Source organism: Neolamprologus brichardi, chromosome 15, assembly GCF_056152115.1.
Source record: "Neolamprologus brichardi isolate AB-2024 chromosome 15, ASM5615211v1, whole genome shotgun sequence".
Lineage (NCBI taxonomy): Eukaryota > Metazoa > Chordata > Actinopteri > Cichliformes > Cichlidae > Neolamprologus > Neolamprologus brichardi.
In genome coordinates this window covers 7,672,756-7,700,599 of record NC_142118.1, presented here as the reverse complement: position 1 = coordinate 7,700,599, position 27,844 = coordinate 7,672,756, and the positions used below count along the sequence as shown (strand labels likewise).

Sequence of the window (27,844 nt, the reverse complement as noted above, 5' to 3'; positions counted from 1 at the left end):
ACACCTGGCGACGCATAGCGTTTTTTTTAAAAGCCGAGAAATGCACCGTATTTGATAGCTTGCTGCGAGACCTCACACCGAGCACATCTACTGCGGGTGTGGTGCCTGTTATCGGACCCGGAGTTTGCAACATCCCCCAAAAACCCGAAGAGTAGAGTCCTGGCCCCTAGCCCTGCCAGTGTAGCAGAAATGATGACGGATGATGATGGCAGCAGCAGCCGTTCTTCTCTGAGTGAATGGCTTAATGTTGTTCGTGTGTAATTTACGTTGAGTAGGCTAACCACGTTATTACATTAATGCACGTAAGGTGAACTAGCAAACACCGTCATAGTTACATGTTGCTGTCTTCTTGTTTGATCATACTCCCTTCACCCTGGCCAAAAAGGCTAAAATGACCAAAGAAAAAGTGGAAAACAGTTAAACATGAGAGGTTTTTGGACAAAGTTTGTGTTTTTCCCATTGTTTAAGCACTGCTTCCAGCCAAGAGTGATACCATATATGCAGAAAAGGCTAACATTGTTATCTTTTTACAAAAAAACAGCTGAACATGAGAGGTTTTTGGACCAATTTTGTGTTCTCCATTCTTTAAACACCGGTTTGAGCACCGGTTTGAGCACCGTTTAAGCACCGGCACCGTTTCAAAAGTACCGGTTTGGCACCGGTATCGGATAAAACCTAAACGATACCCATCCCTAGTGAGTAGTATTCTACTGGTATGAATTTTAGCCTAAGAAACTCTAGTCACTGATTTTATGCTCTTCATTTGTTGCGCTTTACATTTACATGTTTGAAAGATGTAAATAAGCTGAGCTTAGCTCTTCCATTAAAGGAGAACCTCTGGGTGGAATGGTTGTTAAATCCATTTGTTTTCTTTTATATAAAAGACTATTACTGAGTTATATACTTTTCTGTTTGCAGTCATATAGCATATACTCCTATGGGCTAAATTTAGAAAGCCAATCAGTCAGTTGCACAAAAATTATTGTGAACTACATGGAAATAATGGAAATACTGCACTGATCACAAATAACAACGGGTCTGAGCTTTCTCTAAATCACACACTGATTAAACTACCAACACAGAGACACACATATTTCACTGAGCTAAGCCTTTCTGGCTTTTGAGAGCCTGCTGACATGTCACCAGGTTTCTGATCCAAACACCAAGCAGTTACATAGCACAAGCTGAGCTAATTCCCACAGTGAGAAAGACAGATTTTGCACCAATCACCTATAAATTTCCTACAGCCTCCTCTCCAATAGCCAACTTTGGGAGCAGCAATTTTGTGATGCTGTACCAGTGAAGGCTTTTTGGCATTTGGCATTAGGGCACTAAAAGTAATGACGCTATAAAATGCTTTATAAAAAGTCATTATCGGTTTTTATTGATCAATTAATTTTATATGGATTTCAGTAAAAAGAAAAAAATCAAATAAGCATTTGATGCAGCCACCCTTTGCCTTTAAGAGGTACTCATACTCATTTTATTTATTTATTTTATGAAGGGATTTGGCAGGTAAACTGTTCTAATCACCTTGAAGAACTTGCCACAGTTCTTCAGTGGATTTATGCCATCTCGAATGCCTCTGTCTCTTTATGGCATCCAGACTGAATCCAAGATGTTGAGATCAAGGCTCTGTGGGGGTCATACCATCTGCTGCAGTGCTCCTTGTTACAAGCCGCAACAGCATGGTTGGTATTGTTCTCAGCTTGTGACTATGAGTGAGTGTGTGTGTGTGTGTGTATCATCATTACGTAAAGCGGTCCAGGAGACACAACTACTACTAAAGGTGGTTTTACTTTGTCTTAATGTGTCTTTCTGGGTAGTAATCAATATCAAAATGAAGACAAAGTTTAACCCATTATTTACTAATTTATTTATATTTATTTTGTACTTTAGTTTTTACATTTGGCTGTAAAATGAAAGAAATCATTCCGGAACTTTCAGGAAGCATTTGTGTACATTGTAAAATCTTGACACAGCTGATTTTTTTCCTGTCCGTGTTCAGACAGCATTATCTTGTGAATGCAACCATGATTCACCACATATCCCCAGAAAGCTAGTCTTTGCTTCTTCTGGTAAATTAAGGGTTAAAAGTGAATGTAGTCCAAAAGTTTAAACTTTTAACCAAGACAATAATACTGACACTGTTGTGTGTTTATCAAGCTGCAGAATGAATTTGGGAATGATGGGATGTCTGCATGATGGTGCTGTGTTACAGATAAGAACGCAAGACATGAGTGTGTGCGTGTGTGTGCGTGTGTTTGGAACATCAAGGAAAGTTAGTCGAATATTTTTTTTCTCTGTTTTTGAATGTTTGTTAGAAAATTGCAAAGTACTTCAAACCGCATTTACATGAAATTGTGCCATGCAATTAAGCCTGAACTTGAACCATAATAGCTGCAGTATGTGGGCTGCGATGTGATTTGAGCAGATGCATGTCAAGTTCGTGCAAGGCCTTGCATCCACCTTGCGACAGCTCTGACTCAGGATATACAGATAAGAGAGCATCAGCAGGAAAAATGAGATTCAAAAAAAAATAAATAAATAAATAAATAATACATACTTGAATGCTAAATGCAAACTTGCACACCCACGCGCAACATTTTTGCTTTGCTGTACTGTCTCTCTGATAAAGAAAGACATCAGACGCAGGCAAAGAGGGAGATTTAATCTAGACGAGTTTGGTAAACACTCAAACACACACAACCACACGCACACAGACACATGTACATACACACACAGAGCGTCCAGAGGGAGTACCAGTCAAACAGCATGTGTTAGTGCAGTCAACAACATTTGCTGGCTGCCTGCCTGTGTGGCAGATACTACTGGCAATGGGCCTCATAGGCTAAAGCTGGCAGTTATTAGCTACAATTTAGAGGACAGCTCATATTATGTACTCCAAGGGGACTTGTAACTGTAGTACCTGCTATATAGAATAGCTTTCATAGCTCTCATGTTGCTGTTGGAAAGGAAGCTCGTATCATCAAATATGAGTGATTTCAGGAATGAAAAGGAACTAATTTACTTGGAGGCTGCCGTTCAATTAGTCTTTTAAATTTTTCTGTTTGTTGCCTATTCCAGTTGCAATTAGCATAAATTATGTTTCTTTAAGCAACAATCAAGGACAATAAAGTAACTATAAAGTGGAACTGTATGAAGAAATGTAATGGCAGGGAAATGGGAGGCAAGCTTTCTATTTGTTCAGACAATGAACACCCAGACAGGCTGTGAAACAAAGCAAGCGGGCTGGGAAACGCAATTTAACAGCGTCGCGTGAGGAAAACAATGTTTTTCAACTGAGAAAAAAAAAAAGAAAGAAATTATTTGTATTCGAAAAGGATAAAAGAAAGAAATTATGAAATGAATGACATTCATTATAATGAAGATAAAAACAAAGACAATTAGAAACAGTAAAAAGTTTGGACACATGTACCGAATGTGTCCAAACTTTTTATTATTATTTTATCTTCCAGTTTTTGTACAGAGCTTTTCAGTTACCAGACCTGCTGTGCGTACATGTTTTTGTGCAGCTAAAAGTATAACCTTTTCTGTGGTGGCGGTCAACCTTTCCCAGTGTGCAGTTAAGCAGGTGGAAAATTAAGTCACGTACGTTTTTCATGAGCAGGCGGAGTTTGTCAATGTCGCTGAGCTGCTGAAAATCTTTAAGAGTCAGACCCAGTTCACATGATGTCTCATACACAAGTGTTTCCATGGTGACCAAGTCATCGCATAATCGCTCCAGCCCGGGGATTTCCCGCTCCTTCCCAAGACGCACCAGCGACAGGGCGCAGTCCACCTGAGACAAGAAACAAAGAAAACCAAATGAAAAACACGCTTGAAAACAGGTTAGAGGCTGACTACATGAATTCTACTTAAAAGTACATTGAAGAAGAAAAATAAAAGACAAGATCAGTGGTCAACATCACACTTTCACTAACTCCTTAGTGTCTCCTATACTTGGACGTTTTAAGGAAAGAGCACTGTCAGTGAGATATTAAACACACTGTTACTGTGCCTCAGATTGGGTACTTTCATACTTCCATAATATCTTCAGTGCATGCATTCGTTCACACTGTGTATCACAAGTACACAGATGGTGTTGTGATAAAAGACCTGATAAAGGTCAAACGGTCGAGTGTGAAACAATGCACTGTACACTCAGTGGCTGCCGTTTTGGCAACGTGGGAGAAAGAACGAACGAATTTCCAGCCAGCTGTACAAAGATCTGTTGTCTCAGGCCTTTAGCTTACATGATAAAGAGCATATCAGCACTTCCATTGTTTAACAAAAGAAACGCGTTCATAAACCACCAACAGCATAATTGTCAACAGTGATGAAAAATTTGCCACGCATACTTTGGGGCAACACCACCCTCTCACAGGAACAGGTTGAATAGGTTAGTTATAGGGGTCGCTACTCTGGAGCCAGTGGAGTTGGTTCAGGCATCTGACTTGGAGTAGGTATGTCCTACCGGGAGGAGATCCCAATACACGCTATTGAGATTACATCTCTCACCTGGCTGGAGAGCACATTGGTACCCCGTGTCTGCTTAGACTGCTGACTCCGCAACTTGAATGGCAATAAAATGTGTCAACAGAGAGCATGTTATGTAATTTATGGAACACTTTAATAGTTTCATGTTTACTCTTGACTCTAGGGGCATCTATAGAAATGAAATCAAGCTAATCTTGGTTTCACACGCCCAAAGAATATGTTCAAGGACTGTGCAGGCTCTTTGAGATGTTCTCTTGCAAAGTCTGACCCGCATTTCCTCTTCTTCTGTGCAACCAGTGGTTTTCGCCTTGTTTTAAAGCCTCTGTGCTTCTATTGATGAAGGTGTGTTAAACTCCTTGAATTAAAGCTAAAAATCTTCAATCACTTATGGATTGCCAATTAACATCCATTGTGTTGGTGTACAGAAACAAAACTACAAAACTCATTATTGTTTGAATACTTATGGGCCAAACTGTGTATACACACGCACGCACACACTAACCCAGCCTCTTAACTAAGACACTTGGGCAGAAGGCAAATAAAAAGCCTGTTTGCAGCAATGTTCGTTCAATAAAAATTGTTGCCGAGATAACTGGACTGGGACGTGGAAAAAACAACATCCCGTCCAATCCAAAAGCAAATAATAGCTGTCAGTCATTACTAATATCCAATCATTAGACCTTCAGCAATAAAACATTGAGGTTTTGGACTTCCTGCTGCTCCTAATCGATACAATTCCATCCAGAAGAGCAACCAATCAATATGCAACCAGCTATATGCCGGCAATACGCCCAGCCAATTGATGCTTGGCCACCTGTGGATGTTAGCCAATCAATAGCAGATGCTGCTGGGTCCTGCGGTGATGATTGCCTTTTCTACACCTTTTAGAGACAGCGCACACGTCCTTGCTGCATCTTTCCTACACAAAGGCACAAGTGCCCACAGGCACACACAAACACAGATACACAATCAATGCAATCTTGTCGTCTTCAGCTTATCTCAACACACATTACTTATTGTTGAATAAATAACTGCATGTCTTCATTTGCAAAAAGTATCCCCACAAACACACACACATCCAACCCAAAACCCAAATCACCTTGACTCAGAGTCTGAGCAATTAGATACAACGAGAGGGGGAAGTCTATTGATCTAACTGTGAGTGAAGATCCTCCTCGTTCTTTCCGCTCCTCCCTGCTCTCCAGAGATAGATTCCCCAGCTAACCACAGACAATTCAGATGTTGAAATCTCACACTTTTTAATTACGACCTCATCTCCATCCCCTCCCCTCGTCTTTCTGTAACACGACCCTCTCTCTTTGTGCTCTCCCCCCCTCGCCACAACGGCAGAATTCACTGTAATAGTCCAACTCAATTTGATGCGTCTTTGTCTCTCACCCTCGTCCTATCACACTCCTTTCTTTCAAACGCAATTTTTACATTTTCTCATCAGCTCTGCTCAATTTTAATCCCATTCCCTTCCCTCCCACCTCTTCGAAGTAACAGTCACCACACTAGCCTCCATTTGAACTCCCAGCCTGCCCCTTTGCCTTTTCTGTATGCCAGCCTCCCCGCGCTCTGTCTTGTTTTCAAAGCCACCCTCTCATTTTGTGCCATTTCGTTGCCAGCACAACAACCACTTGGTTTTAATATCCTTTATTCCTACCCTTTTACCCCCTTATAACTGGTGATTTTCTTCCCCACAGACAGCTCTTTCCATGAGATTGCTTTCCCTTTTTATCTCCACACCTATCTGTGCTGCCCTCTCCTCTTTCTGTGTTTGTAATACACTAACCTAACAAGGGCTGTTGCATCGGCCCAGCATTTATCTCCTCTTTCGGCTGCACTTCCATTCTCTGCTTGTCCATGCCCGTGTCTCTCTCTGAGTCATCTTGTCAATCTTCCCATCAGTGTCTCGCCTCCTGCCACTTTGTGACTGGTTTAGAACACTCCAGCTTCCTCTGATGTGGCTCCTTTTAATCAAGCCCCATTTTACTCCATTAAAATGCTCTCCCAAGCATAAACAGGGCCAGATGACGAATGAGAGGAGGGTGCCAATAAGAGAGAACAAACAAGACGAAACGTAAAAAAGGGCAGGGAGAAGGGGTGGCTGTGGTGTGGGGGGGCACTCAGCAAATGGCAGCAGAGATTTTCTGATGTATTTCTGTGTCACTGCTGCTCGTGTGGAGAAAAAACTAAATGTGTGAAATAACCAGAGACGTGAGAGTTCGGGACAGTCCAAAGAGACTCCTGGAGTAAGATGTGATAGAGCAAATGAAGATGAGGTCTAATTAAAAATGAACAAGGGAGAGAATGAAAGAGGGAATTGGTGTGATTCCCTGAGACTAACAAAGGCCTCCTTTTACACATGCACTCGAATCTCTCCCTTTCCTTCTCTCTTGAGTGGATGATGAAAGGCGCGATTTCCCAGTTGTCTTCAAAAAATGAGCAATGGACCCCAAAATCTCTATTTCGCCAGCCTCTTTACAGCAAGTGGAAGGGATAAAACGGAGAAATGAAGGGGAAAGATATGACTGCACCCTAGTTAGTCCTTTCACAAAGACAAAGAGAGTGCTGTGACAACCTTGATCCATCACTCTGATGGAGGTAAAGAGGGGACGGAGCTGCAGCGTGGATAGTGTGGGTGGAGAGATCGGGCCGCTCTAGCGTTTACGTCCCATTACTCCACTAAACAAGTCCTATCAAGTCTTATTTTTCACTTGCAGCATCAGAACGCGGATGACATAAGCTTCGGGTTCTCTTCATTAGAAGTCCATATGGCAAATATGATAATAACTGTCACAGATCAGATCAAAGTGACCTTGACTGATGGAGACAGGCAACACACCCTCTGCAGTCTGAATCCCAGCTTGTCATATTTTTCTGCCCTCATCATCTAAAAGAAGTGTGCGAAACCAATTGTCTTTTCAATAGCCAGATGTCTATTAATTCCTTTCTGCCGCTGCCCAGCTGTAAGATCCAATCGAGCAGAAGGAACGTTAACAGTCTGCGTAAAAGGTTTCCCCTAACAGAAGAACTATGACCAGTTGGAAATGATTTGCATCGGTAATAAGGGATGAACAAACTAATTGAAAAGTTGCGAGGTCACCTGATCATTTTAGTCTCTAAAACAGCTTGAATGCTTGAGGGTTAAGGTTGAGATTACAAATAAAGGCTTTGTAAGGCCATGAGAGGTCAGCGGGAAAACATTTATTGCTATTACAGTCTGCAAGGTCAGGTAAAAATTCTGCTGTCATAGGAAGGGTAAGATGCAGTCTTTCATTAAATTTTGCTTCCAGGTCAAAGTAAGAAATTCTTGCCATGTTTTAAAGTGCTCTGGAGCAACAGTTCTTGGCATTTTTGTTTTTTACTGATTTTCAATCCAGTCCTTGTACTCGACTATTTTCAGAAGAATGTTTTTGTCTGTTAAGCCACTGAACACTGACCTTTGAATCATTCAACCATAAAAAAGACACCTAGCTCAAGCAATGAATGTTGTGTCTACACATAACAGACAACTTTGTGTATATACAAAAATTGTATTATTGGGCATATTTTGACTAGTGGAAAGAAAGAATGGTATGACAGCAAGAGGTCTAATGGAGTTTCCTTTTGTTCCACCATACAATACCATTTAGAAAGCATTAACAATGGATTCATTTTTCAGCATGACAATGAACACAAATACACTCCCAATCCAGTAAAGCATATGTGGATAGAAAAACATAAAAAGGAACGTTAACAGTCACGGATTGGCCTCCCCAGAGCTGAGCTCGGACCTCAACATCATCTCGACAGAGAACAAAAGGCAGCCAACATCCAAAGAAGATTTTTGAATGTTCAAGAAGCCTGGGGAATTATTCCTGAAGACTACTTAGTAAAAGAAATTAAAAGAAAGCTTGCTGAAGGCAGTGCAGGCTATGCTGAAGAAAAATTGGTAAGAATACCAAATATTGACTTTCAGGCTCATTAGAATTGTTGAATTCTAATGAGTTTTGCCAAATTTCCTAGAAAAATGTGAAAGAAATGAGGGGTGGCTCAACACTTTTGCATAGTAAAACAAACATATAGTGACTCACTGTAAGCTACAAGCGGATACACAGAATGTTTGTACCTGTCTGGAGCAAGAGTCGATATCCTGGGCTCTGCTAATGTACCAATCAGTAAGCAGCTCTATGGAGGGCGTGGCTGTGCGGAATCTCAGCAGGTCTGAGGCTTCGTCATACAGGAAAATGTCATCGTCAAACAAATTCTGCTCCAGCACCGCTCTTAAAAAGAAAAAGACATGGATGAAGAGTTGTGCTCCCTTGCATTTTCACTTTATTCCTTTAATAATTTTTAGCTAATCAGCTAGAGCGGGAACAGTTAATGAGAGAAAAAGGACTTTTATTTTGGCGATAATTCATAATTATGTGTTTATCAAAAGAAAAAAAAATCTTACAAACAGATTAAAACAATGCACTGATACAATTCTTTTTTTATGGAGCCAAAAGTCAAAGCCTTACTCCTGTGCCATAAACCTATTTTGTTACCCAAAAACATAGCAGAGAGGATCGTGCTGCTCTGAATAATCACAAAAGCAACTGATCCTCTGCTGAAAATGTTCTCCTAAAAATGTACGATTTATCTACTACCTACAGTGCCCTGCTGCTTTAGGAAATTACTTGTTTGTTTGCTTGTTTTTTCTCCCTTTTTTAAATGAAAGTAACACATTGGTGAACCAGATGCACGGGGAGGGATGCCCAAATATTAGTATTTAAAGACAGTCTAACATTGTAGGATTTTTGATAAGAAAAACACAGAACATCACCTGACTCAATGGTAAAGGAGTTGAGCAAAGAGAGGGGAGAGAGATAAGGAGGGAAACAGAAGCTGGAAGAGCACAGATATAACATAGCCACCAAAAAAAACACTGCCTTAAACTAGTCGCCAGGAATGTTGCTCCAATCACATTATCAAACATTCATCCTGTAATTTCTGGCCAAATATACCACAGTGTGCGACTGCTGTTATGACTCCCAACAGACGAGCAACAAAAAAATAAAAAATAAAATTGTAAATGAAGCCCGGCCTCCCTACAGAAGCAGGCAAATGGCATATTGGCAGTGCAACAAGATTTGGTATTAGTTGGTTATGGCTGTGTTAACATTTGGATAATAGGATGTCATGTTTTGTTTCACAAAATGATGCCAGCACAAGCATCTGTCCTGTCTGGAGCATGAATTTTAACAATTCTACACTGCGAGGGGCTTTGTTATCCCGGACACGGGCTGAGTTAATTATGGCGCGTTACGTCACATTTGTTTAACTGTTGGCTTTAATAATACTTTATGCACAGAGCTAGAAATCAGTACATTCGCCTCAGGGGTGATGTAACCTGTTTACCTGCACTCCTCTGCCTCACACCAGTCCATCTCTCTGTGTCTCTGCTCGTCCCACGGAATCAACACCAGCTCACCTCTGTCATCCAGACTGTAAATGAAAGAAAATGAAAAAAGCAAGATATACGAGAGGACAGAAGGAGAAAGACAGCAAGAGAGAGGGGTCAGTTTTTAGGAAAAAGCACACCAATAGCAATACACCGCAACATGCGACATCTACCCGCCCAGGCATAATGGGACCTTATAAATCAGCAAAGGCATTTACTGTCTCAAAGTAAACATAGCCATAAACTACAGCAAAACTAGAGAGCAAGCAACATATGGGAAATGGAAAGAGCAGAGTATAATAAGAAAAAGAAATGGGAGGAGGCAAAAACACAAAATCACAACAATAAACAAGTCAAAGAACTTCTGAAGAGAGTCTGAATCGTGCCTCAGTTGTAAATAGCGGGGAGTTTTATTTTCTAAACGTCACGTTGGTCCCAAGCTTTACTTCTTCCTGGTCTCCTTGAGTGTGACAGGTCTAAGGAAGATAAATAGGGGACACGCAAAAAAAAAGAAAGCCAAAGTGAAGAATGACTCTGTAGCTTCACGTGTCAGCGTTGACAGGACTCCGACGCTTGGACACAGTCGCCGTAACGACTCGAATGCTAAGACGCCGGGCTGAACAAAAGCAGTTTTGCTTTGGGTTTGTTTCTTTTCTCTGCTAGGATTAATGCATGGCTTCTTGTTATCTATTTGTTTGTGGACAGAAAAATATGTAGTGTGGCTGTAAAACTCAAGGAGATAGCGTGGGCTACAAATCATCTACAGCTTTGGTGCAGTTAAAGGCCGAGCGCGCACACACGCTGCAGCAGTTTTTAGCACGGTCATAAATTCTCTCCAATCACAAAATACATAAGAAGCAAGCAGCAGCTCTGATTTATGTCAACACTCCAAAGCAGGAGGGTTTTTCACCAACACTCCAGCGCCAGTTCATTGATTAAGCTTGGAACTTCAACACTGGGATAACAGAGATCGAGAAGTCCCGCATAAAATCAGCCTCATTCACTGTGGGGTTTTTTTTTAATGACATTCCCTAACTCCCAGGTGCTCTTTCCTCATTAAAGACAGCCTAGTTAGAGAGTGGAAAGTAAATATCGGCGTGAGCGGCCAGATATCGATAGGAGGAATGAATTATTCTGTGCCTGCATCCCTGATCTACTTCGCATCAGAGAGGCAGGGGAGCAGGATTGAAAACAGGAGATGCAGAGCAAACCTGGAGCTGGAGTTTATTTTTGGTTTCCACAGAGATGACCCTTTGAAGCTACAGGCAAAGACTCCATTAAAAAAATACATGCAGTATTCTCCAAGTCTACAGGTCCCTTCACAGACCTAATCAATATTACAGGAGAGTATTATCCCCCCCCCCCTTTTCCAATGAAGCAAGTTCAGTATATAGGGAGTAAGCACCAAACAGATGGCTTGAGCTGGCTCCGTCTGCTGCAGTGTGGGAGCGAGCGCTGTTGGAGCAGCATTTGGTGCTCACAAGCTGGGGAAAATAGGAAACTGCCCCACAGCGGCAGAGCCATGATGGATGCTCACTGCAGAGCCACAAGCACCTGACCTCCATACAAACTCAGTCGCGCCTAATAAAAGGGAGCTGTGTTGTAGTGTGCGTATGTGGAAACTATATTAAAAATTATATCTATATCTGTAGGGGTTTTTTTAAGGTGATGAATTTGCCACCCCCAAATACATGGTTTCTTTATAAAGCAGTGGCAGAAAGAATATATCTGTAAAATCCTGTTTCTACAAATGATATGCTCATTTTGAATGTAATGCCAGTTTCAAACAGGGCGGGACAGGACCATGTTTACAACAGCGTTGCATCACATTCCTTTAACACTGTGTTTGGCTGCTCAAAATTTATTTTCCTTGGTTCTTTTCCATATCAAAAGTTCACTCTGTGACAGGTTTGGGCTGCAGGCATCCTGCAGACTCCTTCTGCTACAGCTGGATTATATGCTGGATGCTGTCTGGTATCGTCTTGCTGAAATAAGCAAGACCTTCACTGAAACTTTTCTCCAAAACTTTATCGATTAGCATTAACCATGTCCCCCGGGGATGTGCAGATTTCCCCCAGTTGCAGACCATCGCATGGCCAACCTGGAAGGTTTTGGATTATTTTCAAAAACAAAAATCCACCTTTGTTAATATTAGATGAGCTGAATATCAGCACTTGAGAATATATTGCAGGATGGTCTTTGCATGGCTGAGTTTGAACCTTTTTTTTGGATGCAGCGGGCAAATAATTTCTGGAAGTGTTTCTGAGTCTGTGCGGTTCTTTTTACCACAAAAAGCAGGTCCTTTTTTTTTTTTTTTTTTTACGTAGGGGCACCCGAGGGCCCAAAGGTGATGGCAAAATTGGTTTTCAGCCTTGTCTTCATTTTCAGAGATTTCTCTGGTGTCTCTTGATCCTTTAATGATCAGACATAGGTAGATGATGAAATCCTCAAATGTCTTTCAATTTTACACCAAAGAATATGAGCTCTTTGAACTGCTGAACTATCTGACCATGTAATCTTCCAAAGAGTGGGGTGAACCCCAACTCCCACCTTTATTTCTGAATGATTTTGCCTCTTCTTCTTGCCAACTTGTTGACAACTGAGCTAATGAGTTGCTCAATGCTCCACCAGGTGATTTTCCTTTTTAAGGATTAGACAATTTTCCAGCCTTTTTTGTTTGTTAATCCTGTAGCAACTTTTTGGACAGTTGCTGGAATCAGAATGACTCAAATATACTGTACATATAAAAAAATAATGATTTTCATTCTGATGCCTTTATACTCAATCACACATATGGTTTGGATAATTTGCACATTTGTGCATTTACCTTTTATCATCGTACTTTTTTGGATGCAGGGTTGTAAGATTTCCAGAGAAGCTAAAATGAAGGATCGAGGATTAAATAGAAAAACGAGTTACGATTTAAGGAAAAAGGCACGGTGAATGACTGGCTGCGCCCATCAGTAAATCCAGTCACTGCTATTAGTGAACCATAAAGAGGTGAGGAATGATTTCTTCCCTCCAAAACAACCCTCCATCACTCCTCGCTCCTATTCAGCATTTCTCCAAGCCCAAAGCAAAAAAAAACAAAACAGGCAGTGTAGAGTGAAAACCAGGGGGAATAACACTGTAATAACAGACAATTGCATTTGTTCAAGCAAGTATTGTATCATTTGAAGGTGTTCGGCTTTGTTTGAATGTAAATTTAGAAGTAGCAATTAAGTCTCTCTCCTCTTATTTCATTGCTGTCTCTGCCAGCCCGTTAGCTGCGGCGCTGTGCGTACATGTGTGCAGTGACAGAATAAACTTGTGTATATGTGTGTGCTTTTTAATGACAAAGATTCCCACTGTGAGAATGTGAGAAAGACTCTTGAGTGCACGCTCTGACTGAGGTGCGATTCCAGTTTTAGGTCATTTTAATTTAAAATGTAGAGGGATGTGCGACTCTTGCATTCTACAAAGGTGTGACTGTGGATTCTCTGACATTAGAAAGGGTGCAAATCCCAGTGGCGGTATACTTTTCTTTTTTCTTTTTAAACAATGCAGTTTCTATATCGAGAGGGTGAGTTGTTGTAAAAGGGGACTAAAGAATGCATTTGGATTGCTTCAACACCTTCGCTTCAGCGGTTTGGGAAACAGCAACTCGTGTCTCATCAGCAACAAGAAAATTAAACCACCGACTCCGAGCATATTGTTATAATCCACTCTTCTCCTGGGAAACCTTGAGTCCTGTCGTCCATGTGCATGCCACTTTAGCACACAACACAAAAGCCACGTAAATATTGTTACATGCAAAGTGAGGCACTCCCATGCAAGACGCGTTTATTCCTTCAGTAAAAATGAAATCCTACCTTTGTTCTTTATGGAGACTATTTACCTGCATGCAAAGCTTGCAGAAACATGACTCTTCAATACAAAGACATCACAGGGATTTTGGGTGTATTTCAGGTACCAAAAATCTTGTCCCTCCCTACAGATTATATTTGTTTTGCAGATATTTGGTTATGAAGCTCATATCGCTTTGAACCACACCAAGCTTCAAATGCATGTTCTAGCTTTCGGAGTAAACGTGATTTTTCAATGAGTCGTTTCATTTGGTTCTCTCCGAGTCTCAGCAAAAGTCAACGCAGAAAGGCTTCCTCCATTTACTCTTGCAGGACAAATAAATCACACCATCTCAATGAGTTTTTCCCATCTATAATGCAAGAGTGCAGCGCTTGGTAAACCCTTTGTGTCTGTATAAAGTAAATACGCATGGACCTTCTTGTAAGTGCATATTTGTGCACGTCTTACCAGGCTTCCGGCAGCAAGGTGGTGTACTCGTGTGGAGAGGTGGTTTCCGGAAAGTTGTCAAGGATAGCTAGTCGATGTTGGAGGAGTTCTGCTCCGTGATATGTGAAAAGAATGTCAAGAGCCTGCACGTTGCTCTCCTGTGGCCAAAAAAAATGCATGTTAGAAAATGCTTAATGTCAATTGGTGCCTCGATTTTACCCTCGTGTGTGTCTAAACGAGCTAACCAAATCGCAGGCTTGATCTAAAGTAGAGAATCAGTCACATCCCTAACTCCAAACAAAGACGCATACAGTTAAAATGAAAAGATGCAAAGAAATAATTAGTGAGATATTCTGTGAGAGTGTGAGGCCAAGGTTACCCTGGCGTAGTTTCTTGCAGATAAAACAATGTTTTGACTTCGGAACTTCTTGAAGAAGTCTGCATCGTATTTGTCCTCCGCTGCATGAGGGCCACCAAGTATTTCCTGGAAAGTATAAAGCAAGAGAGAAAGAAAGAGAAAATATTCAGAGATACATACACACACACACACACATACATTTACAGTTCATGAAAAGAAATTTGTGAGTCAGAGGGTTATCTTTCCAGAATAAATGTTATGAGTGGAAAGGGATTCAGAGTAAAGATGCGAGGGAAAGTGCAAGTAGAAGATGTGACTGCCAATGAAGGCACTAAAGCAAGCCAACAGAGATGCTATTTAATTTTTGTGGCTTACAGCTGTCTTGTCCTTTTAGTTGGAGTCATCTAAGTGTGTGTGTGCGCATGTGTGTGTGTGTGTGTATGCATGTGTGTGTGCGAGCATATGTCAGGATGGACCATTTGTTGTCCTGGAAAGAGGGATTTATGTGTATTTGTGGTTATAAAATCTCTGTAGTATCCATTATGCCAGAGCATGTGTGTGTGTGTGTCTTTGTGCAGAAGAGTGTGTGAGGCGTGTGTGTGTCTGATGGATAGCTTTTGAATGGGATCCTATGCAGACAGAGCCAGCCCAAGTCGGGATGATAAAAACGCTAATATCATATTCATAGACAGCCAGAGAAAATGTATCGGGGCAAAAGGAATCTGACGAGTACTGCAGTTACCATGACAATGTCCGAATGAAGAGAGAAACGTCATTCTGTCTGAGTCGAATATCTAGCAGGATAAAATCTCATCTGTCCTGTATGGGAGCGAGTAGGGTCCTGTTCATCCGTGATAAGGGTCTGCATGTTAACATTACCCACTGTGAATCTGAAATCCACCGTTTTAAGTAGTTGCAAGTGTCTGCTTTAAGCACGTATCCATCCATCTATGTAGCGCTGAAGCAGTGATATTGGATTCCTATTAGTAGTGAAGTTAAAATAATACTTCTCAGTGTCAGTGCTAGCTTTTTACCAGATCATCTATAAATTCTTCACATACTTGTGTAAATGGAGGTTAAGTATAAATATTTATAGATGGCAGATGAGAAAAGCCTATTAGCGTTGAACGGACTGCACATTAAAGTCGAACGCATTAGAAATAAGGACTACAATGAAAACAACGTTTTTTCTTCATAATATTAGATTCATTAAATAAACTCTACTTTAATACAAATGTAATCATAATTAATGGTTCCTCAAATGCAATCTCTTTCCTCTGAAGTCTCTCCTGAGTTTAGTTATTTCAACCTTTTTCAATTAATGTTTTTTTGCATCGCATTTAAATATTCTAGGAAGATGATATTGCGTTGTTGATCCGCAGAGCCTCAATTTACTTAATTTCTTCGTTACATGTAAATAAAATTAAAATTGTTGGGGCTGAATATTGGAAATTCAATTAATGAGTTTCTTGTTCGGGAGAATATTATGCCCCAGCTAAACAACAGAATATTAAGCAACAGTTGAATAAGTTCACTGGGTCCAGCTCTCCCAAAAGGAATATTTACTGAGATTCTCTTTAGTCTTCAAACATGCATCGAGTTAATTACTCGACAGGCTGAAAAAGTAAACAGCAAATGTATTGATAAGGATAACTGTGGTTAGTTGCAATCCTAATGAAATCCATTTACTTGGGAAAATGTGGAGAGTTCATTAAGTCAAAGGGCTGATTGCTGTTACCTCGTACGTGGCGAGCCGGTCCAGGTAGGAGAGAAGCTTCAGTCTGCTCCGACACAGTTCCTTCTGCTCCAGAGTCAGCCTAAGCATGCAATCATATTTAAACACGCAAATCAGCACCATACCAGCACAAACAATTTAACACAATTGACATGAGACCTCCAACACAATGACTTTGACTACAGAAATTAACTGCAATCAAATCAAACGCCAAGCTCAGTCTGTCATCTGCACTAACTCACACCCTAGCTTTAAATTAACTGTAAATTGACCTTACACAGTAAGCCCACGGGGACCTATATAATAAGGCTGGGGACTGGTGACTACAATACCATACCATGCCCTCTAAACCTAATCATTTTCCAACAGCAACAAATCAACTCCTTATGACCACAAGAGCCACTCATTCAGGTGTTATGTATAGGATGCAAGCTGTCAATGAGGTGAGCGATTGCCCAGTGAGAACCAAATCCATTTTCAATGTCATTTAATCACAACCATAAATAAAGAGGATGGCCACAAACACCAAGGCACTGTGCTATATAGGCTCTACCTAAAACTCAATCACTCAAGGTACAACCAAAAGAAAGAGAGTGCAAGGCTGAAAAGGGCTAGGAGTGGTCAGATACACCCCCTCGGTTCACACATAAGGTAAAATAAAACATTTTTTTAACCACATGCTCACACACCCTCCAAGTTCAATTCACAAAGAAAAAATCCAACCAGGTGAAGCAGGGTGCAACCCCTCTTATAAACTTGACCTGGATCAACTGCGATGTGACCACAGGGGAGTTGACCTCTCCACCGCTGTCTTAATCCCAAATCCCTCATTACAGAGTGCGCTATCGGGTCTTATCGGGGTCCTCTACACAGACTAACAGAGATTAACACTGGCTCAACACACACTCTGGCACATCAAAGAGCGCCGGCTTAGTGCTAGTACTAGTGGTAATTACTGCCGTGCTTCGTTTCTTCAGAGCAACGTAAGAAAAGTGGAGATGGAGGAAGGAGAGTGGTGGCAAGTGAGGGAAGGAGGAGAGATGAGATGTTAGAAAGCAATTTTAGCCATCTGCTCTCTGGAGGTTTTGAATGATGGCTTAATGATAACTTCCAAGAAAGGCTCTGAAATCTAAAAGGAAGTGACAGGATATCTCTGTAACTTCATTTGGTTGAGAGGAGTTCTGACTAAGCTCTTCTATTACTCTGACATAGTTTATTAAATGACATGCAATAATACAGAATGTGTCAAAATGTACTGTTAGCCATGCTATAAGTGATATAGTATGTTCTAAAGATATTACTGATCCTCTGGGCATATTTGTTTTCTTTATTGAGCAGGTAGATATTATTTAAAGTAAAATGTCTCGGTAGCTACTTGATATCTTTTGGATCTCTTATCGTTTAACCTTTTCGATATACACAACATATATACAACACTACTGAGACACTGGCACTCCAGCAGGTCTCTGCTCATCTTTGAATAGTATTTAACCAATGTTATGCCAAAAAAAAAAAAAACATTTCAAAGGATTAGACATCCACAGCCCATAAACCGTAAGGGAACTATCATGAAAACATTCGTAACAACAAATCTAATGAAACACTTAAATCACCTTCACCCAGATGAATACGCCCAGTTTGAAGATGTTAATAAAAGGAAAATTGGCTAAATCTAATGTTATCCAAAGCTCAGAGCCAGCCACAAGACAGCAGCCTGAATTGAGCCTCTGTGAACAGTAAAAAAAGACTGAAGCAATTACAAGAGCAATTATGGCGACAAATCAAAAAGAGAAATTGGTCAATGCCCTGCTGCTGACTTTGAACCTTTTCCAGAATGTTTAGAACTGGTGACATCCTAAATTTGCTGGGAAATGATGCAAGTACCTGGCATTTGTTTTTTCTTATACAAATCTGTTGCACCTGCTTTTGTTTGGTGTGGTAAAGTATATCAGGTAAAGGTGGATATGAGGAGCAGAACACTTTATTTTCAGAGTTGTTTAAGAGATAGAAGATCATCCAAGTTATTGCAGTTTGGGGGGCATTGTAAAATGATTAATTTATTTCATTATGAAAATAAGATTTTTAAAAAATGATCAAATGCTGAAAAGTGATTAACTGGAAATGGAAGTAATATAAAATGAATATCAATCACCCTCGGTCTGGAGCTCCATGCAAGATGATGAGAAAGGTGGGGGATCAACCCAAAACTATACTGGTGGAGTTTGTTAATGACCTAAAGGCAGCCAGGACCACAGTCACCAATGTACTGAGATACTACAGCACCCACAAGGTCCCCCTGGCTCTTCTTAAGTTCGCCAGTGAACATCTAAATGATTCAACCCCAGGTTTCTCTTCAGCACTGTAGCCAGGCTGACAAAAAGTCAGAGCTCTTTTGAGCCAACCATCCCTTTAACGTTAACTAGTGATGACTTCATGAACTTCTTCACAAATAAAATTTTTATCATTAGAGAAAAAATTACCAATAATCATCCCACAGATGTAATATTATCTACAGCTACTCTTAGTACCATTGATGTTAAGTTAGACTCTTTTTCTCCAATTAATCTTTCTGAGTTAACTTCAGTAATTACTTCCTCCAAACCATCAACGTGTCTTTTAGACCCCATTCCTACAAAACTGCTCAAAGAAGTCCTGCCATTGATTAATTCTTCGATCTTATATATGATCAACCTATCTCTAATAATCGGCTATGTACCACAGGCCTTCAAGGTGGCTGCAGTTAAACCTTTACTCAAAAAGCCATCTCTAGACCCAGCAGTCTTAGCTAATTATAGGCCAATCTCCAACCTTCCTTTCATATCAAAAATCCTTGAAAGAGTAGTTGTCAAACAGCTAACAGATCATCTGCAGAGGAATGGCTTATTTGAAGAGTTTCAGTCAGGTTTCAGAGCTCATCACAGCACAGAAACAGCTTTAGTGAAGGTTACAAATGATCTTCTTATGGCCTCTGACAGTGGACTCATCTCTGTGCTTGTCCTTCTTGACCTTAGTGCAGCATTCGATACTGTTGACCATAATATCCTATTAGAGCGATTAGAACATGCTGTAGGTATTACAGGTATTGCACTGCAGTGGTTTGTATCATATCTATCTAATAGACTCCAATTTGTGCATGTAAATGGAGAGTCCTCTTCACACACTGAGGTTAATTATGGAGTTCCACAGGGTTCAGTGCTAGGACCAATTCTGTTTACATTATACATGCTTCCCCTAGGCAGCATCATTAGAAGACATAGCATACATTTTCACTGCTATGCAGATGACACCCAGCTCTATCTGTCCATGAAGCCAGATAATACACACCAATTAGTTAAACTGCAGGAATGTCTTAAAGACATAAAGACTTGGATGGCCACTAACTTTCTGCTTCTTAACTCAGATAAAACTGAGGTCATTGTACTCGGCGCTGAAAAGCTTAGAAATATGGTATCTAACCAGATTCTTACTCTGGATGGCATTACCTTGGCCTCCAGTAACACTGTGAGGAACCTTGGAGTCATTTTTGACCAGGATATGTCCTTCAACGCACATATTAAACAAATATGTAAGACTGCGTTCTTCCATTTGCGCAACATCTCTAAAATTAGAAATATCCTGTCTCAGAGTGACGCTGAAAAACTAGTTCATGCATTTATTACTTCCAGGCTGGACTACTGCAATTCATTATTATCAGGATGTCCAAAAAACTCACTGAAAAGCCTTCAGTTAATCCAAAATGCTGCAGCAAGAGTACTGACAGGGACTAGAAAGAGAGAGCATATTTCTCCTGTTTTGGCTTCCCTTCATTGGCTTCCTGTTAAATCCAGAATTGAATTCAAAATCCTGCTCCTCACATACAAGGTCTTAAATAATCAGGCCCCATCTTATCTTAATGACCTTGTAGTACCATATCACCCTATTAGAGCACTTCGCTCCCGCTCTGCAGGCCTACTTGTTGTTCCTAGAGTATTTAAAAGTAGAATGGGAGGGAGAGCCTTCAGTTTTCAGGCCCCTCTTCTGTGGAACCAGCTTCCAGTTTGGATTCGGGAGACAGACACTATCTCTACTTTTAAGATTAGGCTTAAAACTTTCCTTTTTGCTAAAGCATATAGTTAGGGCTGGACCAGGTGACCCTGAATCCTCCCTTAGTTATGCTGCAATAGATGTAGGCTGCCGGGGGATTCCCATGATGCATTGAGTTTTTCCTTTCCAGTCACCTTTCTCACTCACTATGTATTAATAGACCTCTCTGTATTGAATCGTATCTGTTATTAATCTCTGTCTCTCTTCCACAGCATGTCTTTTATCCTGTCTTCCTTCTCTCACCCCAACCGGTCGCAGCAGATGGCCGCCCCTCCCTGAGCCTGGTTCTGCCGGAGGTTTCTTCCTGTTAAAAGGGAGTTTTTCCTTCCCACTGTCGCCAAAGTGCTTGCTCATAGGGGGTCATATGATTGTTGGGCTTTTCTCTGTATCTATGAAGCGCCTTGAGGCGACATTTGTTGTGATTTGGCGCTATATAAATAAAATTGAATTGAATTGAATTGAATTCAGAGAAGGCTTGGGAGAAGGTGCTGTGGTCAGATGGAATAAGGAATAAGCTCCACCCACCATGTTTGGAGGATGAGAAATGATGAGTGTGACCCAAAAACATGGCCACAGTCAAGCACGGAGTAGGAAACATTATGCTGCACATGCATGTATAGAAATAAAAAGGAGTCCATAGTCCTGGTAGCAGCTTTAAGAAGCTGTAAGCATGCCGATGTCAGTACTGTAAAACGCTAACTGTACAGACTTTATGTATATATCTTTTAATAAAATGTATAATTTCTAAATAATAATATTAATAACAATAATACATACAGAATATAATTTCCAGTTTAAGACTGGTCATTGATAACAATTTTAAGCAACACCATTGTGCTAGAGCAGTATTGCAGACATGACTGAATGTTTGATTCAGGTCGACATCTCTTGCTTTTAAATTGCTAATCTTACAGCTGAATTCCACTGAGATACAGCATAAACAGTGCGTGCTGTAATACACTGTTATACATACAAATGGACCCACCTGGCTATACACTAAAAAGGCAGCACAGTGCACAAGTCTTTATAAAGGTTTTTATGTGTTTTAACAGATTGCCCTTATGATAAATAGCTCTTAAATTTAAAAAAAAAAAAAACAAACTGCGGTAAACTAAGGTAAAGAGACTAACTGCTTCAAGATCTATGTGCACACATATATTTAAGACATCTAGATGCTACAATAAAAACATAAAGAGTCTTCCACACAGACACAAGCACAGTCCAAAGCTGGAACAAATGAGAAAATTAGACTTCTGACTGAGGTCCGACTCTGACCTGATAAAAACATAAACACCTTGCAGCAGACACTACTCTCTTCACACAATTTCCTCCCCTCTCTCACACACACGCACAGATACAACTGCAGTATTGCCTATCTTGTTGTATGAGTAAAGTGTGAGTAGCCGTTATAATGGCCCTTGGCAGACACTACATTTCAGGATAACTAAATGCATTTTGGCAAATGCAACACACTGCCAACAAGAGACAGCTAGTAATAACAAAAGGGGCTGGAGAAATATATCAATATCCATTGTTTCATTTGGTTTTTAGAAAAAAAACTGAGTACTGAGAGAGAAACAAATTACAAAATTGAGAGCTTCACTTTCACACTCAGTTTTCTCTTCACCACAACAGAGCAGTACAAAATCTGCATCACTGTCGATGGCGCACCAATCCATCATTCAATTTCCCCCCTCCACTCTTCTCTTTATGAACAAAGCCCCAAGACTCCTCCACTTGGGACAGCAAGACGCAACGCAAAGTGAGCCAAGAACCATGGTGCCCTATTTGGAGGTGCTAATTCTATTCCAGCCACTGTATACCCAGTCCAACGGCTTATTAATCCCAGAGAACCATATTGTCTTTAAAAGCGCAAACACGAACCTGACACGCCCATTTCTTGGATACTGCAAAATATAAAAAGGTCCATAAAAGTTATGTACAGAGGTGGTGACAATAGGAAGCCCTGGTGGATTTCAACATCCACTGGTAACGAGTTTATTTTCACTCCAAATCCACAAAACAAATGTAGATTTGTTGGGCAAAGCCCACATACACTTGTATATGCAGTTGCAAGACAAAGTGCTGCTTCAGTGTTTCATGACTATGATAAAATTGTTTTTGTCCACATTGTCAAGTGACGATAAGCCAAGAAGATCCTTGAGATGTTTTTTGTTTCTTTTCTAGATGTTCCTGACCCCCAAGAGTTTAGAAACTAATGTAATACAGGACAGCAAAGGGCAGTTGAGAGCGTTTGAGTCTGATTATTGAAAAAGTCATTCCTGAATAAGAATTCTACATAGTGATCAATAACATTGACAAAGAAAACTAATTTTTTCCTCTTTAACAGTGATGACATTTTAATTTACTGTATTGACGCAAGGCAGAAAAAATCTTTGTTGATTATGTCTTTCAAGCATACACACATACACACATCAACCAAATAAAAGACAAGCTCCAAAAGCTGCGGGATTAAAGATGCACTCTGAGTCACATTTACTAGTTAAATACAGTCCTTATCTACACATGCGTGTCACCCACACAAAATACGCACAGACGCAGTACTACTGTGAAGCAGCTGTGATCGATACTGAGCCATTTCTGTAATGGTGGTGTAGTTAAAAAGAAATTAAGAGAATTATTATCTGTCTCAGGCCTCGGCCGCAGGCCTGAAGGCAACATGGGTAGATGCATTAGTGGGGGAACCCGAATGTGCACACACTCACACAAAAACACATTCTGGGGGCACGTGTGTGAGCTGCCTGGCAGACATTCTGCATCAAAGACAGATAAAGGAGAAAAACTGGTATATTTAAATAAGTTTATTCACTGAAGATTTAATGTAATGTTTTTTTTAATGTTTGTACATTATCGATTTTTTTTTTTTTTTACTACCTCTTCGGTCCTCTTTCTTATCCTCCATCTTTTCTTTAGCTGCAGTGGAGTGCAGTTCTCCAATAAAGCACAACAGTTTTATTACACAGTAAGATATAGATGACCAAATGGCCAAAGGGAGGAAAAAAAATGAACAGCGACATGAAGGGCAGCTATTACAAAGGATTAACATTACGGGCTCTTCCTCATTTAAAAGCCGTCAGGAGGCTCACTGCTTACTGTACGAACAAAAGAAAAAGCCCGATCCAGCTACAGAAGATTGAAAAGTGCGCCTCCACAAAGCCTGTCTGCAAAAACATGGAACGGATATGAATTTAAATGTGCATCAAGCGCTTTAACTCATGCACCCAGCGCATCCTTTTTGTGGCTGGTCACTTCAGTAGTTGTGTGTAATTCAGCTTAAGAGTGTTTCTTGATACATGAATGAGTGAATTTGTTTGCATGTGTGTTATGAGAGGTGATTAGTGATCACTAAAGGCTTTTTCATTAGTCTATCCCTGGGCACTTGAAAACAAAAGCATAAATTACCTCCAGCAGATTACCCACTAATCTCCACCAGTACTTTTTCTCTGTCTCGCACTCTCACTCTCTCTTTTCCTCAAACTCATTAACATCCATGCCTTTATGATCCCCTCTCTGGTGTGAAACCCAGTCAAACAATCAGTGATAAATTTGGCAGCACTCTAACCCATTCATCCTCCTCCCAGTTTCCTGGTCTACGCCTTAAATACTGAAATCACAATTTCTCAATTTTTCCCCACAAGCATTTGGAGTACAGTTAATATTTTAGCTGATACAGGGAATAACAACGACTTAATTTAATCTTAAGAAACAGTAAGTAACAACCTGCCAACAAGGTGACTCACATAGGTCAGCATCATGTTCCTCTCTAGAGAAATGAGTCCACCCACCCAGCAAATGCTTCTAAGAACAAAGCTGCTGTTTTAGCTCCTTGTCTTCAAAGATCAGTAGAAAAATAATCTCAAAAACTCCCAATGGTTTAGCCAAAAAACAGTATCACACTATAAAATCAAAAGATTGTAATTAGCTTTAGTAACTAAGATACTAAAACAAGAGACGTGCTTGCCAGCTCGACTCTAAACTACCAGTTTAGCTGGAGGTTTAAATGAACCCTCTCTTACATTCTGTTTATTCGGAAAACTGCCAGCATTTCTGGTCTGCCCTGACAATTATGTGTCCATCTGCTGTTTGATTAAACAAGCGGCAGTCTGACTGGCCGTTTACCTGCTGAAGTCAACTTTGGCCAGCAGCTCTCGTCTCTTCTTGTTCTCCCTCTCCTTCTTCATCTCCAGCTCCTGCTCATCTGAAAGGATGTCTTCATAAGGGAGGTCATCGAGGTCGACGTCGCCTGGCATGATGAACCTGGGAGACGGCAAAGAAATGACAGAAAAAAGAAGCGCGGATAAACAAAACGAGACAAGCAGAGTAAGTCTATGGTAAGTGAAGAGAATAAGTTTTTATACCTGCCCCCATCTTCCCCTTTTCCTATGGCTATCAGGGCTTCAAGGTCGGTTCCCTTCAGGCCATACTGCAGCAGCTCTTTAGCTGCATCAACATTCTCTGGGACGCGCTCCACACACTCATGCAGCACCCATGAGCGCTTGCGGATCTTGCTCTAGGTGGGATGCAGGAAACAGAAGAAGATGGAGTGAGTTCAGAAGAAATGATGGGATAAAATACGATACAGAAATAGGGTGGGAGGGTGAAAAAATTTGCTATAAATTGGCAAAAATGATGCGTGAAATAGAGTATGGGGACTTGTGCTGCACTTAAGTGTGTGCCTCTCCCACTCATTCACATAAATGCACTGAATTTTTTCCCCCCTTGCCAACCAACAAAATATACCGTGATTAACACCAGAAATTCTGATACAATCCTTCGTCTCTCCTCCTCATTTCCTCACATGTATGTGTCTCCTTTGACTGATGTCTTACCAGATAATCTTGTATTGAGGCTATGCTGACGGTACTCTTCCGCCACTGTCTCTGGTAGACGAGGTCAGAGTCCAAACTGTATGCCTGGGCAAGAGACAGGGCTTCACCATACTCCTCATTGTCAATCTACGAGATAAACAAAAACATAATAAACATTATGAGATCTTTAATTATGCATGTTTCTTCCAGGCAGTGGAACAGACAGCACTAAAACAAATCCATATCATCAGGAAAGACAAGCATTTCAACAATGATTTAGTAGGGATGATGACGAGTGTTTGTGAAATAAAAGGAAATAATGAGAAGCACGTCCTGGAATTGGCCAGGCAGCACCTCTGACTGAGAGGAACTATGTGGTTCTAATGTAAAATTTGAATAAAAGCACCCAAAAACAAAGATCAATTAGTTTCATTTTCTGCTATATTCAATCCTGATCCCAGGGGTATCGAAATGATTCATGCTGTGGGTTCCTAAATCAATGTAATTAAATAGAAAACATTAAAGTATATGTTTCTACAAAATACCACTGCAAAAAAAAAAAGAAAGGGAAAAAAGATAGAGGGAGCATTGTCCACAGACATATTTTCCATTACACTGAAGGACAAGGATGTCAAGGTATTGAATAAATCTATGCCTACACCGCAGCCTTTTTGTATGCACACAGAATACCCAAAGACCGAATAGGAACAGCTGGAACATGCAGATTTCAATCAGTGTAGCAATGCGCAATGTGACACAGACTGAATTGGGTTTGCTAAAGAGGGAGAAGGAGAATGTCTGAAGGGAATTTCATGTCTGGGGATATCTGAAGAAAAAAAAAATCAAATAGCCCGAGTTAGAAAACATAAAGGAGAAATCAGAAGCCATTTAAAATGACAAAGCATCAGCACCATCTTTCAAAAAAAATAAAATAAAAAGCCAAAATAGCTACACCACAATCACAACTGACCATCGGCACAGCGGATGCTTTAAAGTAGAGCCTGCCTGAGACAGGATTTTTAAAACGAATGCCGTGTTTGGTGATCTAAATACGCCTTGATATTCCGATATTTTTCCTTTCAGACTCCAAAAACATAAGCAGACCCTAACATTTGCTATGTGTCGTTACTTATTTTCTGTTTTACACTCACACACACTACCAGGCTGCTCAGATCACGTGTTCATAACAGCCTCTGGTATTCTGCCCTCTGGTGGACAGACCTTGCAATGTCAACTCTCATAGCATGGTTGAAGGGTGTTTCTCTTCCTTTTTACTCTCCCTTTTTAAAAATGTTATGCGTCATCCTTTACAATGTCACTGCCAATAGATTGTCAAACAGCTGATAATATGACCTTGCCAATCAATTCATCAGACATTAGCTTCTATTTTACAACACATGCTAGTAGGGGTGGGGGAAAAGATCGATACTGTGTAGTATCGTGATATTTTGTTTGCTAATAATGTATCGATACAGGGACAGCAGAAATCGATATTTTGTTACAAAAAAAGTTTTTGTGGACTGGAACATGCTCTGACTTCAGAGCATGTTGATCAGCTCCTTTTTCTGAGCAAGAATCCTGACATTCCTTCACTGTCCAAATGTGTTTAACTTTTTTTTGGCAGCAATAAACATGACAGTTTACTTATTTTAATTTAAGACATGTTTTATTTTAATTAAGTTTAAAACTTTTTTATTTAATGTAAAATTATATTATGTTTCAATTTACTTTCAAATTCTTCAGTTGCTGAAGGGGCTGCATAGTTTTCATAAATCGCATAGTTCAGAATAGCTATAATTGTACCAGATGGTTGCATTCAGTTAAGTTGGACTAGACTATAATACAAACCGTTCAGTTTGTCACCAATATAACTGACTGAAATGAGAGAAAGACTGAGTGTGAGACTTTGTTATTAGATAAAATGAATATTGATAAAGTTTACCTTTATGTACAGAATCTGAATATCGCAAAATATTAAAAAAAAATTGCAATAATATCGTATTGTGCGTTAAGTATTGTGATAATATCGTATTGTGCGTTAAGTATTGTGATAATATCGTATTGTGCGTTAAGTATTGTGATAATATCGTATTGTGGGATGTATGGTGATTCCCACCTCTACATGCTAGTAAGTACTTTAAAGTGAAGCTCTACCCTTATTTAGTTTTATTTAGCATGCAAAAGTATATTACTTACAATGCAGAGGCTAGCTAAAAATCATATTCAGATTATGATGATATTAATCTAAAGCAGTGAACAAGTCAGACAAACTGATTCTGTGAAACATTTCTGCTTCCACATTAATACATTTTAACAGCACAATCACCTATTTTAACTGTAATGGTCTTATGAGTTTTCATGAAAATGGACACATGCTACTGTCCCTTTCTATTTATTGTTGATGTTGTCATTATTAATAATATTTTATTGGCCAGGAATAAATGTCAGCACATTATAATAATAAAAGATTTTTTTGTCATATCAATGTCTCACAAAATCTTTCAGCCCAATATCAAAAGGATATTTTTTTTGCAAGCCCACTCAATTTGTGCTTAAGTGCATATGTGGCAGAACACTGGCTGACAGACACACTGAGTAGCCATCTCTTTTTCTGTGTAGGAGTACAAAGCAACACATTA

General features: G+C 40.2%; 1 protein-coding gene across 1 annotated transcript in view; it reads right to left on the bottom strand.

Annotated features, from left to right (window-relative positions):
* Nucleotides 1-27,844, bottom strand: part of nbas (NBAS subunit of NRZ tethering complex) — a 184,251-nt gene that overhangs the window by 127,503 nt on the left and 28,904 nt on the right. Inside the window, exons 16-24 of the mRNA XM_087852710.1 lie at nt 25,227-25,352; nt 24,756-24,907; nt 24,517-24,654; nt 16,297-16,375; nt 14,580-14,684; nt 14,222-14,358; nt 9,886-9,972; nt 8,615-8,768; nt 3,617-3,802 (exon numbers count right to left, since the gene is read on the bottom strand). Coding sequence (XP_087708836.1) covers nt 3,617-3,802; nt 8,615-8,768; nt 9,886-9,972; nt 14,222-14,358; nt 14,580-14,684; nt 16,297-16,375; nt 24,517-24,654; nt 24,756-24,907; nt 25,227-25,352 — 1,164 coding nt within the window. The remainder of the gene's footprint in view (nt 1-3,616; nt 3,803-8,614; nt 8,769-9,885; nt 9,973-14,221; nt 14,359-14,579; nt 14,685-16,296; nt 16,376-24,516; nt 24,655-24,755; nt 24,908-25,226; nt 25,353-27,844) is intronic.